General features: G+C 49.9%; 1 protein-coding gene across 3 annotated transcripts in view; it reads left to right on the top strand.

The window, feature by feature from the left end:
* Nucleotides 1-1834: 1834 nt before the first annotated feature.
* LOC144727587 (uncharacterized) overlaps nt 1835-14107 on the top strand; it is a 41784-nt gene continuing 29511 nt past the window's right edge. Inside the window, exons 1-2 of one of the 3 annotated variants that reach the window (XM_078606499.1) lie at nt 1835-2376; nt 9956-10862. In XM_078606499.1, coding sequence (XP_078462625.1) covers nt 10607-10862 — 256 coding nt within the window. In that variant the 5' untranslated portion in view covers nt 1835-2376; nt 9956-10606. Of the gene's footprint in view, nt 2377-7133; nt 8592-9955; nt 10863-14107 lie in introns of those variants that run through there. The other 2 variants (XM_078606497.1, XM_078606498.1) reach the window with 2 other exon arrangements.

Here is a 14107-nt window from a genome sequence, read left to right on the forward strand (position 1 = left end):
TGTGCAAATTGTAACAGGCTGTACAGGTTATGTAATAACACAGAATGGCAAAGTGTTTGCACGCAAAAGCATACACCCCCACGCGTGTTTATGCATTGGCAACGATGGTATGCAACGCATCTTCTGTAACGAGACGCGCGTGGTTTCCGTCAGGAATCACAATAACCCAATTGTGTTGCTCAACGTGCAGCAACAAATGTTCATAACCCGCGGCGTTTTAACTTTTCAGTTGCACATTTGTGACTGCAACAGTAGCCGTGGTAGGACACCTGTGCAATGGTGGGATTTTACTGGTAGGAACCTCCTGGTTACACCAGCCCACAGGGGATTATTGTGTCCGTCCGTCCGTCCGTCGTGAAGGGAGGGGCTGGGTGGGGAGGGGCTGGGTGGGGAGGAGCTGGGTGGGGAGGGGAGGGTGGAGAGGGGCTGGGTGGGGAGGGGCTGGTCATCCCGTGGTGCCCTTATAAAACTCAACGTTTAACCTACTCACGCCGGCTTGTGCCCGCCCTCACAGTCGGGCATATTTGCGGAATACACCACGCCGCCGTTGACCCTGGCCATTGACCGAGCAACCCAACGTTCCTACCAGCTCCCCCCGCAGGAATGTGTTATACTCAGGACTTGCCGTGCTGTGTAGTGCACTCTCATACAAGAGTATGTACTGTATGCAGAACTTCTTTCGCACCGTACGCGGCCAACCGTGCTAATCGGAGGTGCTGGGGAAGGACAGCAAACTGAAGACAAAAAGCAGTACGTGCGCACATCCAGAAGGGTGATCCTGTACGTGTGTGTGTGCTACCGTTGAAGCCAGGGCACTGTGTACATACGCACACATACAGTAGCCTGTATAAACACAAGCACGCACACGCGAGATTTAATTCCGTCTCCCTATAGACTCGGGCGGGAGCCACCACCACCACCAACCCCACACAGTGAGCGGACGTGCAAACCGCAGAGCCCCGATACAGCATTTGGGCGTTGGGCTCATTTCCTTATCCCCCCCCCCCCCCCGTGTTGAGTTGTGTGTGTGTGTTGTGTGTGTGTTGAGTTGTGTGTGTTGTGTGTGTGTTGAGTTGTGTGTGAGTTGTGTGTGTGTTGAGTTCTGCGTGTGTGTGTGAGTTGTGTGTGTGTTGTGTGTGTGTTGTGTGTGTGTTGAGTTGTGTGTGTGTGGTGTGTGTGTGTTGTGTGTGTGTTGAGTTTTGTGTGTGTTGTGTGTGTGTGTTGAGTTCTGTGTGTGTGTGAGTTGTGTGTGTGAGTTGTGTGTGTGTGTTGTGTGTTGTGTTGTGTGTTGAGTTGTGTGTGTTGTGTGTTGAGTTGTGTGTGTTGTGTGTGAGTTGTGTGTTGTGTGTGTGTTGTGTGTGAGTTGTGTGTGTGTGAGTTGTGTGTGTGTGAGTTGTGTGTTGTGTGTGTGTGTTGAGTTGCGTGTGTATTGAGTTGTGTGTGTGTGAGTTGTGTGTTGTGTGCGAGTTGTGTGTGTGTTGAGTTGTGTGTGTGTTGTGTGTGTGTTGTGTGAGTTGTGTGTGTGGTGTGTGTGAGTTGTGTGTGTGTTGTGTGTATGCGAGTTGTGTGTGTGCTGTGTGTGTGTTGTGTGAGTTGTGTGTGTGGTGTGTGTTGAGTTGTGTGTGTAGTGTGTTGTGTGTGTGAGTTGTGTGTGTGTGTGTGTGAGTTGTGTGTGTTGAGTGAGTTGTGTGTGGGTTGTGTGTGAGTTGTGTGTGTTGTGTGTGTTGTGTGTGTGGTGTGTGGTGTGTGTGGTGTGTGTTGTGTGTGTGTGTGTTGTGTGTGTGTTGTGTGAGTTGTGTGTGTGCGTTGTGTGGTGAGTTATGTGTGTGAGTTGTGTGGTGAGTTGTGTGTGTGAGTTGTGTGTGTGTTGTATGTGTGTTGTGTGCGTTGTGTGTTGTGTTGTGTGTGTTGTGTGTGTGTTGAGTGTTGCCTTGGCTTGCCGCTGCGACCACCTTACTCTCCCCCGCGAGTGAGTGGAACGGGGCCCTGCGTCGTGTTCCAAAGTTCGATCACTCCGGTTCGATTTAGCAGCCACCAATCCCAGCTTGTACGTGACTCAGACACCCTCCCCCTACTTAGCCAAGCCCATCACCACCACTCCCTCCTTCCTCATCTCTTAACTCCCCCCCCCCACCACCACCACCGCGTTACTTCTGTGCCCTGCCACCCCCACCACCACCTCCTCCTCGCTGTCCTCACTCACCGGGCGAGGAGGTACAGGAGAGATCTGTGTCCTCTTCTACTGCAGCGGCGGCACACGCAGGGAGGCAAGGCGCGAGCTCTTCCTCCTCCTCCTCCTCTTCTTCTTCTTCATCACTCGTATCAGCTGTCGATGGTCGTGGCGGCGGCGGTGGTGGTGCTGTGTGCGTATGTGGGGTACGTTCAACTCGCGTCGCATGCGCACGGATATACTCGACAAAACACGGTGTAACGCGTCGGCACTGGCGTATCGGCACACACAGGTGAAGGGATGCTTAACACACGCGTCGCTACGTAGAAGATACGGCGATGTTGCTGTTCTGTACTCGCGCGCAATGAGATGCGCGTTCCTACAGACGCGCGCACGCGCATCGAGATACGTGCACCGATAGAGGCGATGACGTTTCGATCGCATCGCAAGCGACGATCGCTTGCGATGTGATCGATTTTATTTACTTTTTTCAATTTCTATCTACCGAAAGAACCAAATAATACGCAATTCCTGCAGTCACGAAAGTTTTAAGTCAAAATCTATACCGATACACTTGCGGTGCAGACGGACATACAAAACCCCGCATACATACACACACACAGGCACACACATGTAATGCACACAAGGCAAAGATCCCCCGTGTAGCCTTGAACAGACTGTTGGGGCAAGTGCTGTTAGCGAGCACCTATTAAGGCAGACCAGCACGGCACACGAGGAGGTGGGTGGCCAACACCACGCCCGGCCGCCTTTGTCTCCCTAGCGGGGATGTTTACACACAGCATCGGGTACAGTAATCGTTTGAGACCTGGTCGACAAAAATACAAACACGTACAGATATGAACACACACAGATACACACACACACAGCTGCACACACACACATAACATAGACATTAACACGTACACATACAGAGATGGACACTCGCTGACAGAGATGCACAGATGCTACAGGTCGACACAGACGTAGACACGGGTTGACGACAGAGACACGCGTGTCTCTCTAGGGGCGCAAATCCGTGGGCTCTATTTTATAAACGCTGCGGTATCACCTGCACGAGGTTCAACGTGGAATTGGGAAGACAATCCCCTGGGCCCACCGTGCCCCAACCTCCAGCGCCACTCGTGCTGCGGCGTGACCAAGATAACCCCGCGACGCAGACGCGCGCCGAGAAGACCTCCTCCTCGTCCCCCTCGACCTCCTCCTTCTCAACCTCCTGCTCCTCGACCTCCTCCTCGACCTCCTCCTCCTCCTCGTTCTTCTCGACCTCCTCCTCGACCTCCTCCTCGACCTCCTCCTCGACCTCCTCCTCGACCTCCTCCTCCTCGACCTCCTCCTCGACCTCCTCCTCGACCTCCTCCTCGACCTCCTCCTCGACCTCCTCCTCCTCGACCTCCTCCTCGACCTCCTCCACATCCTCCTCGACCTCCTCCTCCTCCTCCTCGTTCTTCTCGACCTCCTCCTCGACCTCCTCCTCGACCTCCTCCTCGACCTCCTCCTCCACCTCTTCCTCGTCCTCCTCCTCGTCGTCGTTACAACACGGCGCGTTCTCCAGAACGATCGCTGGTGTCGAGATGTGCACGCGGACACATCGTGCGGACGATGTCTCTCGCATCGGATGCGCTTTTTAAGGGGATCGCAGCGCTAAGGTCAAGTTGGATGCCGTCACAGAGGTGTATTTCGCAGCGGCGGGCAGCACTCGCGACCCCAGAGACCGCCCAGGTTCGAATCCATCTTCAGTGGCACGGGAGTTGTATGTTGGCCACCCATCCGCCGCAGCACCTCCGATGATCACGGTTGGCTGCGTACGGTGCGAAAGAAGTTCAACATACACTGCACCGTAAGAAGAACGTTTCCGAAAGATCGCCTTGGTTGCAGCACGCGCAATATCGTCAGGTCTCACGCGGTGGGCTGATGTGTGGGCACGTACCGTACTCAAGTCTCTCTTCCAGACGTCTGGCAACCGCGAGATACCGCCACGGTGGCTAGGAGACGTTAACTACCTCGCCTGGTATACAGGAGGTTCTGGCTTCGATTTCGACCCTGACGCCTGCTGCTGTAGATTTGGAGTTGGCGTCCCTCTCTCTCTCTCTCTCCCCCCGTGGTCGCGTGGATTTTTCTCGGGGTCCTCCTGGTTTTTTTCCCTCCGCATTTATACATTTCCACACGATAAGCCAACTTGGTTGAGCTATCGTTTGTGGCCAGGTCGCTTCTGAAAAGGAGCGAAACGGGGTTATAACTCGGTGGGCCTTAACTGGTCAAATAAAAAACAATGTTTAGTAAATGGTTTTAGAGAAAGCCACAAATACTCCCGGATAAGGGCATCTCTAGCGGAGGCCCGCCGGCCAGCAGTAGAGTGTGCAAGTCATTTCAGGGTTGCACCGTTACGTTTTATTGACTACAGAACTGTGATGACATTTACAATGTCTCGAGACATCTTAAGCAGCGAGGGGTCATGCTTTGGGGATTTGTGCGCGCCATATCGATGTCACGCAGAGTTTGGGTGGCTTCGTTTTTGTCAGGAACCTGGAGTAACCCCGTAGACGAATCCGGCACGATTGAGAGGTTACGACACTCACTATTGAGACCTGGTTCGTAATCCGCTTGTTGGTACGGCGCTGCGCCATCTACCGTAAACTATAATGCTACTTATATTGTGTGGGTAATTGTGTTGGTCGGGGCTTCTGGGCTGTTGGAAAGAACTTTATTGGAGTGCGCAGAGGTACACAATTGTGTAACTGTTGGGACCTCGGGTTTATGTAATCGCGCAATAGTTATCATAAAGGCAACACAATTATACCACCGTAAAAGCAAGCGCCCCCAACCTCTTCGAATCTCGAAAGCTCAGCGGGGATTTTTTTGTACCTGGCCAGTTACTCTGCTTGTGTGGGTGACCACCAAGCAGGGCTTGCCAGATGTTGTCGGCTGTGGGGCTGACAGATGTGACCGGGAGATGGCGGTGCTGCGTGTCGCATTCCCCTCGTACACAGCGCGTGGATGCTGGATTTTCTCCGGGTGTGCAGGATTAATGCCGCACGAAGCCAAACACGTACGCATGGAATTTGCCCAAACAATCGTATCGCACGAGCCTGAGTTCATTGTTGGGACTCAAGTGAGGCTGACCTGGGGGAAATCATTACGGACATTCGTAGTCTTACTCCAGGCTACACGTTCACGTGAGATGGCAAGTCCATGCGTGATAATGTTCCGTCATGTTCTAAATACAGGAGATTTGCCAGAGGCTTTTCTCGAAGGCGACAGCGCAGTAGTTTTACATCTCTTGCCTACGCAAGTACCGTAGCATCCATGCCAACACCCGCCGCCATTCGCCACTAAGTGACGGTGACGTCACCACGGCGTCTGTGCCAGGCCAGGTGCACTTTGAGGCCACGTGAAGTGTCGAATTTTCGCTGACAGGTCTCGGGGCAGACCCAAGTGCCATGGGTTGGCTGACAGAGATGCACCAGCTGTACCCCCTACTGTGCCAACTTGCTGCATTATAGCCGCCCGGCGCTCTGCTCGTTGTTGTGAGCGTCGCTCCTCCGCCCTCCCTTGTTGCTGGAGGGCGACTGCCTCCAACTGCCCAGTAGCGTCCTTCACGAGCCTTCTCCATGCAGCATTCTATTTTTAAATATACTGATTAAATCGTATTACACCAACTTAAGCTCATTCATTGCGCCGTTAGAATTTAACGTTCACTGCATTGACCCTAAATCAGCACTTTAGCAATGAGAGTGGTCAAGTCTAAAGAGTGTGTGTGTGTGTGCTTACATAGAGTACAAAATTGTACATATAACACTGAACAAACTAGAGTGGAGCGGTGGCACAGTTGTCGGCATACTGGACTATGAAGTAACATGACCCATCTGAGTTTGATTCCCGAAACGGGGCTGACTTCACTAGCTGGTGGTTATCAGAGCTCCCCCTGATTCGCAAACCCACGGCAACCAGGGTGAAGAGTGAGACATCCCCGCTAAAGATGCGGCGAGACCCTCAACCATCAGTGGAATGGACAATGGGCTGAACAAATGAAAGAGCTCATCATTAGGTAAACCATTGTTTTTTGGAGAAAATAAACTCAACCGTTTCATCAGTAACCCGGCCTTAAAATAAGTAAAAAATATATAACGGGCAACGTTTCGGGCAATGCCCCTTCTTTACAGTACTTTGTTTATTGACTGAGTACCCGATCTGTAGTGGCAGCTGATAAGGTCAGCATTCCCAGTCCATCCGCCCGTACATGCTCCTCAATTGAAAATGCAGGCCACGATCTGCTGATGAGAATGTGAAAGTCAAAACCAATCCAGGGGTTTCCTGCTTGAGAAAAAAAAAACTCGTGAAACTGCGTCGACTTTTGGCGGTCGTGCTGTAGAGTAGTGATGCGTCGGATGTGTTTTTAACAGGCGACACCAGCAGTACGGAAATGCTCTATAGGCGTGGGAGAAAGTGAGCTTCTATATTGCAGGTCCTCAAGCAGGTCCCCACACACCAGGGCTAAAACGTTGGATATCATGTCAACAACACGTGGGGTGCCACCCATAAACACATCGGAAAAGTCGATGAGAAACATCGTGGTTTCCAGACGACACATTCGGCTGATGGACACAAAATGTCCTTTTATTTTTCTATCGCTGAAGTGGAGACCCCCCCCCCCCCCCCATTTCTGTTGGTGCCTTTTAACTGCAACAGGTGCTTCGTATTCTCGAGTGCGCTAGGAATGCGTCGCCTGTTTGAGAGTTTGTGACATGCAGGCTGTCGACAGTATAAATAGTCCTTGGGATCTTGCCACAATACCGTGAAATATCAACCGCGTGGGGCGACTCACCCGGTGGCTCGGAGGTCAGGGCTGGCACCGCTGATGTCTTGCGTTCGAATCCGGGCAGCTGCCCATAAATCAGCTGGGTTCTCAACTGTAGGGAGTAAACGATCTCATCCTTAATTCTAGATTTGAAGTTTTCGTGACTGCAAGAATCCATACTCTTTGGTTTTATTCGGTAAAGTCACGTAGGTAAAAAAAATATATATCCTTGTCACGAAATTACCTGTTCTGGACACTCGAAAAAATTATCTAACCATTAAACATCTTGTTTTGCACTTTATTCGCCTAAATTCTACCTCTGAGAATTGATATTCTAAGTTTGACTGCCATGTTACAATTTTATTGTCGAGCTTGAGGGAGAGTAAATCGCCTCTCCGTGTAAAATAGAAAAAAAAGGCCACTTCAGAATCAGAATCTCTATTTAGAGTGGAGGAATCTGATGGGTTGTGATTCACAGTCTCTCCCGTGTGCCATTCTGTGACACGCAAAGTGAGCTGTTTTCGTGAGATTCCCAATTGGATTGTTTGTGTCCGTGGCATGGCTCTGATAGTGGCGTCCGAATTAAATGGGAGACGTCAATCTGCTGCGTAATTTTGGACGTATTTACTGCGCGCGTGAAACCACCCTATCAACTGTTTATTGAAAAGGAACTTTGCTCTTTGCCTTGCACAGAGTGCAGTCTTATTCCGTGTACCTTGCAAAGCGAAGGTTATCGGGTATATATAGTTGACTTTTTAAACAGGTGACATTGACTTTGATATCTATACTGCAAAATTGGGTCATTAACAATGATTTCACACTCGCTTTGTTTTAATGTTTTCTGCTTTATATAAAACATGGTGTCATAGTTAATTCTTTACAACGAACACTTTGCTGCTTCAGGAGAGCTTTAAAAACAGCAATTCACCTTTTTTTTTACGTTGTAATTTACAAATCGCCCACTAGAAAGTGGGACTTGAAAACTGGTCTGGCTACGAGCAGCTCATTGATCACCTAGGCAACCTGCCCGCATGGAATTTATACGTGTGATAATTTATTTTTCTTCCAAAAAAAGCATTCGTCATCGGCAGTGTCTCTCCGCATTGGTCTCGTGCCACGCCACGCCACGCCTCATCATGCACTTGCCTTGCGGGACACGGATCTCATTTTATCCGAGGAGGACTATGAATAAGCCCTTGCTTCTCTAACGCCATCTTCCAAATTTGACCCAGAGTCGAATCCCAACCGCTGCCTCTCATCCGCCGATTCTTCTCACGTTCTTTCCCCTACCCCCCTCCCGACCCCCAGCTTATCCGCCCCAAAATTCCACATCTTCTGTGCTCCGGTCCATGGCTTGCGGGGAATTCCACATCGTGGCGGAGCAAAACAGTTTTGTATTCGAGTTGACGCGGAGCACTGAGGTTCATTGTGCCTTGCAAATGAAGCCGTGAAATTCGCTGCTCCTTCACGGGAAGCGAGGGGCCTGGGAAAGAGGAAGCTGAATCCTTGTTTGTGTGAGCGAGGCTGGGAGTCTTGAACAGCAGAAGAATAAAAGGTTTCTGGATCTGTCGATTTTCAAACCAACGAGAAAATCAGCTCTATAAAGTAAGTGGAGACCACCAAGTGCGTGTGTGTGTTTTGTGTAAATGGGGAGCGGTGGTGCAGTGAATAGTGTAGTGCGCTACAAACAGGGCGGCCCGAGTTCGATTCCCGCTCACGGCCAACACCAGTGACGATTATCTGAAACGGTCCTGGTCCTCCTCCCATAAGTGCACATTGCTGGACACCCACACCCTCGTGTGCTGTTTCTGGCCTTCGTAGGTGCTTACTAACAACACTTCAACATTCTGACAAGGCGAAACAGGGGACCTTTGTCTTTGCATATATGTACACACCATGTATTAATCTGCGTGACCCGAGTTTGATTTCCACTTGTCCTGGGCTGGTTTTGTGTGTAAAGATAGCCCTTGTGGAGACAAAGGTGGCCGAGTATCATGCTGGTCCCACTACTACCTGCTTGTGCAATATGTTGGCTTTAATCGGTGCTCACCGACTGCACCTGAATGAGTAGCCGTGCAGTGTGTGTAATGTAAACTGGGAGATGAAGGCAGCTGGGCATTGTGTTTGACAGGTGCCTGAAGCGCCATCCTTTCTTTCATCCATAATCCTCATGATGCATGCATCACGGAAATGTACGCAAATGACATGCGTGTGATGTGCCAATGTTACATGTAGGATAATGTTTGGAGGCAAAACTGTGCAAACAAGACGGAACACATCAACAACAATACAAACGAGATGGTTAACGCAGGACTCAAATCGCTGGCAGGGAGTGGATCGTTGCACGCTTAGTGTTGGCTGCACCAGCCCTACTTGTGCCATGCTGACCCCAGAAAATGCAGAGAGCACATGCTCTCTGACACCGTGTGACTATACAGGGCAGCATTGTGTGTGCGTGTGTGCAGGGAACTGGTGTTCATGCATTGCACTGTGGTGGTGGTGGTGGTGATGACCAAGTTAGACCCCTGGACATTGAAATAGGATGCTAATCCTAAAATTAATACTTAGGAAAACAAAGGCAGCTGCCCATGTGGTGTGTGGTGTGTGGTGTGGTGCTCATCACACCTGCTCACTCTGTGCTGTGCTACCCTTAATAGGCGCTCGCTAACAGCACTTGCCTTGGGAAATTCTATCAATCTTGTGTTCTATTCGTGTGCGCACCAAGGGCTATTTCTTAGTAAAGCCGACGACTAAAACTCTTTTATCTGATCGCCCCATATTGCAGTCAGCTGTTTTTAGTGCACTTTGTATCTCCCCGTGGTCGACTGAAGCGGTGGGTTGTTACCGGTATTGGGTCGTTTAGTGTGAACGCCTGGTGGTCCTGAAAAGTTTTTTTGTCTTCCTGCTGTGGCTGTTGTTGAATGTCTGTAGGCCTGCCCGCAATAATGCAACGGTGTTTGTTGTTGCAGATTACAAATGAATGGGAAAACAATTGATCTGGAAAGACTTTTGTCCCGAACGAGCTTCGTATTTCAAGACAAAGGGCCTCTTGACGACAGCAACAACAAAGTGACGGCTGTCCGTGCCATGCCGTAGTAATGGTGGAGATAAAAACAAAGCTATGTATATTCCACAAGTAAGCCGTAACCAGACCACCTACACCTCCGTGAGGTGTACATGAGCAGGGTGAAATCTGAACCGCTCGTAGCATCAAACCAACACCAAGAAGGTCCCTCGCATCCAACCGCCGGCCGCATTGCCGCAATATTGCTTGTCGCCATAATAGTGCCAACCGCACGGTCGGGCCATCGCATCGTTAACCACGCTGTGAGACCATTGGTGGCACCGCCATCGCAGCCAGAGTCAACCAGATTAAAGCACCATCAGCCATACCGTCACACCATCATGCCGTTGGTCAGAACATCGTATATTTTAATTACACTGTAAAACTGCATGTCATCGCCACGTCCGTCACAGCATCACGGTACCAAACACGCAGTCGCGTCATCACACTTAATTAAACCGTCAACCGAACCGTCGTCGAATCGGTCATAGCATCGGGCCAACACCATCAGCCCCCCACCATAACGATCATCGGCCGCGTCGTCGTGGCGCCAGTCATGGGGGACGTACAGTTGGACAGGGACTTTGAAGAGGTGACCACTGCACCGGATCGTTCGCTGCCGGGACCGGAGCGGCTGCAGAGGGCTCACAAGAAGCGCGCGGAGCAGCTGAAGCGCTGGGCCGAGTTCGACCGGCAGCACGGCAAGAAGGGGCGCGCCAAGAAGAAGCGGCTTCGCTCGAGAAGCCGCGCCGTCAACTTCCCGCCCAGCCTGAGGCTCCTGGAGGCCGTGAGCCGGAACGACGTAGATGAAGGTGAGGACGACGGGGACGGCGGGGGGGGGGGGATCGTGACGGACGCTGGGAGGTGTCGGTCGCGCTCGGCCCGTTGTTGCCCAATTTGAAGAAGAGTTCAACTTTCAGGTCGGAGGTCAAAAGCAGACGTTCGTAACGTGGGGAACTCATCGGTGGAGAGGGGCAACAAAGATGATGGTTGCACGGATGGGCGGCGTGGCTCGCTCGATTTGACAAAGAAATGCCACTGTCGAGTGTCCACGTGCAATGTGAAGTTACATGGCTTGCGCGTTCCCCACTACGTGCAGGATGAACGTTGCGATTGATAAGGGCACGGGGTGACCAATAAGATCTGAATTGGTCACGGTGCGGTGTTCAACTTCAAATGAAAACCCTCCCGATTGCTAATATATTGAGGACACCACATTGTAAAATAATGCCACCACCTGCATCCATTTACGGAGTCCGATTCAAGTGCTTTCCCAATTTTTTCCAAGGCGATGCGTTTCAGCTGTTTTTTTTGTCATTGCATAAATCTGGCTTCCACAGTGTTCCACCTCCAACGTTAGAGCCTTTCAGTGGTGGCTGTGGTCCATTGGGGGTACGAAGCAGACATTATTTTCGAGGGCCCACCTTCACATTTATAAAATCCTCGTGAGCTGACAGAGGAGATGTAGAAAAGAGATGCCGATGTAGTGAGATAAGAAAGGCGTGAGAGAAGAGACATGCAGGGGTTGTGTAATATTAATTCGCTTATGTTTTTTAGTATTTCAATATCGAGCATGATGTACAATGGACCCCCGATTTTCATGAATCTGGGGCCCCTTTAGATACTTGGGGCCCAAAGCTTTTGCTGTGATTTGCTGATGCCTCATTGCCAAGGAAGCCATTGGCCAAAGCATTAGCTTGTTCTTTACTGTATTCTGAAGTTATGAAGCAGAGGTTTGTTCGTGACGGCGGTGGTAAAATATTTCAGACAAGGCTGTTTTATTTTCATTTCCTAGCCGCTCCATTGTTGGAGTAATTTTCCTGTTAAAAAAAAGCCACAACATTCCACGCGAGGAAGGCGCCTACCCCCATAAACTCCCTTCCTCTCCCTTCAAGATCTTCCGTAAAGATCAGGAGTGCGAGTGCAGTAATGCAGCACGGATTTGACTATCTATCAGCCAGCGTGATGCAAATATATTCTCAAAGGTATTTCCACTTCATCATGACATAATTCAAGTACCGCTCTCCCATGCGTTATTGCGTTGTGCCGCACTTTTCTCGGACGATTGTCCAACGTTTCGTTGCACGCGCTGGGAGCTCCTGCAGGAACCGAATTCGTCATCGGAGAGCTCCAGCAACAACAAAAAACTACGCAGTTGGGTTATTTAAAGTGTTCCATATTTACAGTCCTTAATTGTAGCGCATGATTCGATAACAACGCAACCGAAGAATGCGTTGCCGTAATCTCCGATGACATATTATTTATTTCAGAGCGTACAAGAAAGGGGAGGAGGGGGGTGGCTGTGATTAAACTCCCCACTGATGTTTGCCATGGCTGGGAGTTGAACTTAGGCAGCCGGGTCCATAGTGCAAGTGCACTAACAATTGCACCACCACTTCGCCCGATCGCACAGTAAACCTCTCATGGAAGGGTGCACATGCACCCGAGAAGCTAAAATCTAAACTTTCAACACTCGAACTTTATACTTTGCTTCAAATCCTAAAACTACTGCAGTGGATAGTTATGTACACAGAATAGGTGTTTCATACCTGTCAACGCCCTTATCAGTGTCCTACCTTATTACAGACCAATTCAGATCTTCTTCTTGGTTCTTTCGGTAAAGTCACGTAGAATGGAAATAATAAAATAATAAAAATAAAACATAATAAAATAATTCTCACGACGTTTCGGCCACAACGCAAGCAGCCATCCTCAGGTGGAGAACAGGTTTGTCGAGAAGACAGAGTCCTGTTCTCCACCTAAGGACGGCTGCCGAAAGAACCAAGAAGATGAATCCCTGCAGTCACGAAAGCTTTAAATCGAAAAATTCAGATCTTATTGGTCACCCCGTGCCCTTGTCAATCGCAACGTTCATCCTGCAAAGTCCCATCACAAGGGAGAAGCACAAACAAATCGACAAAAAACTATTTCCCTGTTCAAGAATACGGATAAACCATATGGGTTGAGAGCTATGCGTGTTCACCGCAAAAAAACGTATGTCTGCACAGTACAAGCGGCATATTCACAACACCTTATCATTCTGTTAAAACATCCGCTTTTTTTTACATGCACAGATCCAAACAAAGCATTGTTCCGCATCATTCATCACGTAAACTCGGATCCCAAAAAAAGCTTCGGCACAATGAAGGCCTCCTGCACAAATCAAACTTAACAGGAAATTGTACGCATTCGCTCACGGTTCAGGGAATGAATTTTCCATTATCACTTTTTTTTAAGGCTATCAAGATTAATGCATTTTGTGCAGTGTAAATACCATCGTAAACAATAATAATATTTCACAGGCCTTTTTGTCAGTCTACTGCTGGATGAACACCTCGCCTGCGCTGTTGTCATCGGGTTTATTTGACTAATGACTTCACAACATTGGTTAGTGCAGGTTGGTGGAGTTGGGAGGCCCAGGATTATTCCTGGCTAGGAAGTAACTTCTGATGTTATCCGTGGCCCTGAGTCAAATTACCGATGTCACCCGTGGCTGGGAATACAATTCAGGTCTCCTGGTTCATCACAGAGTGTGCTCATGACTGTACCAAAGTGCAAGATCTCAACAGACTGCCGGGGCAAGTGCTCTTAGCAAGCGCCTTTTGAAGGCCGACACGACGGGATGGGGTGACCAGCACCACGTCCGGGCCGCCTTTGTCTCCACCGTGCTGATGTTTTCCCACCGTAGCAGGTACTGATTTGGAGGCTGAGCCGACCTAGCAGAGGGCCAGGACCAGTTAACTACTCCCGCAAGCCCCAGTAGTAAACGTAATGTAAAAAATAGTTCAGACTTTTTTATTTCAAGGAAGTGGGCGATTAAGGGCCTCTTGACATGCCTCGATGAGCCGTCAAGCCTCTGCGCACATTTCACACATTACGGACATCACTGCCCTTTTTAATACGTAGGCTTTCGCGACCAATATCATCCATAATAGAGGTTTTTGGGTTAGATCGCGTAAATATATAAATGTGTCGTTAAAACCCGCCACCACTCGACACGGCCAACTAGTAAGGGTTGTCACGTTAACAGAACGTGGCCAATTCGTCACTAGTACAG

Source organism: Lampetra planeri, chromosome 26, assembly GCF_965212315.1.
Source record: "Lampetra planeri chromosome 26, kcLamPlan1.2.h2, whole genome shotgun sequence".
Lineage (NCBI taxonomy): Eukaryota > Metazoa > Chordata > Hyperoartia > Petromyzontiformes > Petromyzontidae > Lampetra > Lampetra planeri.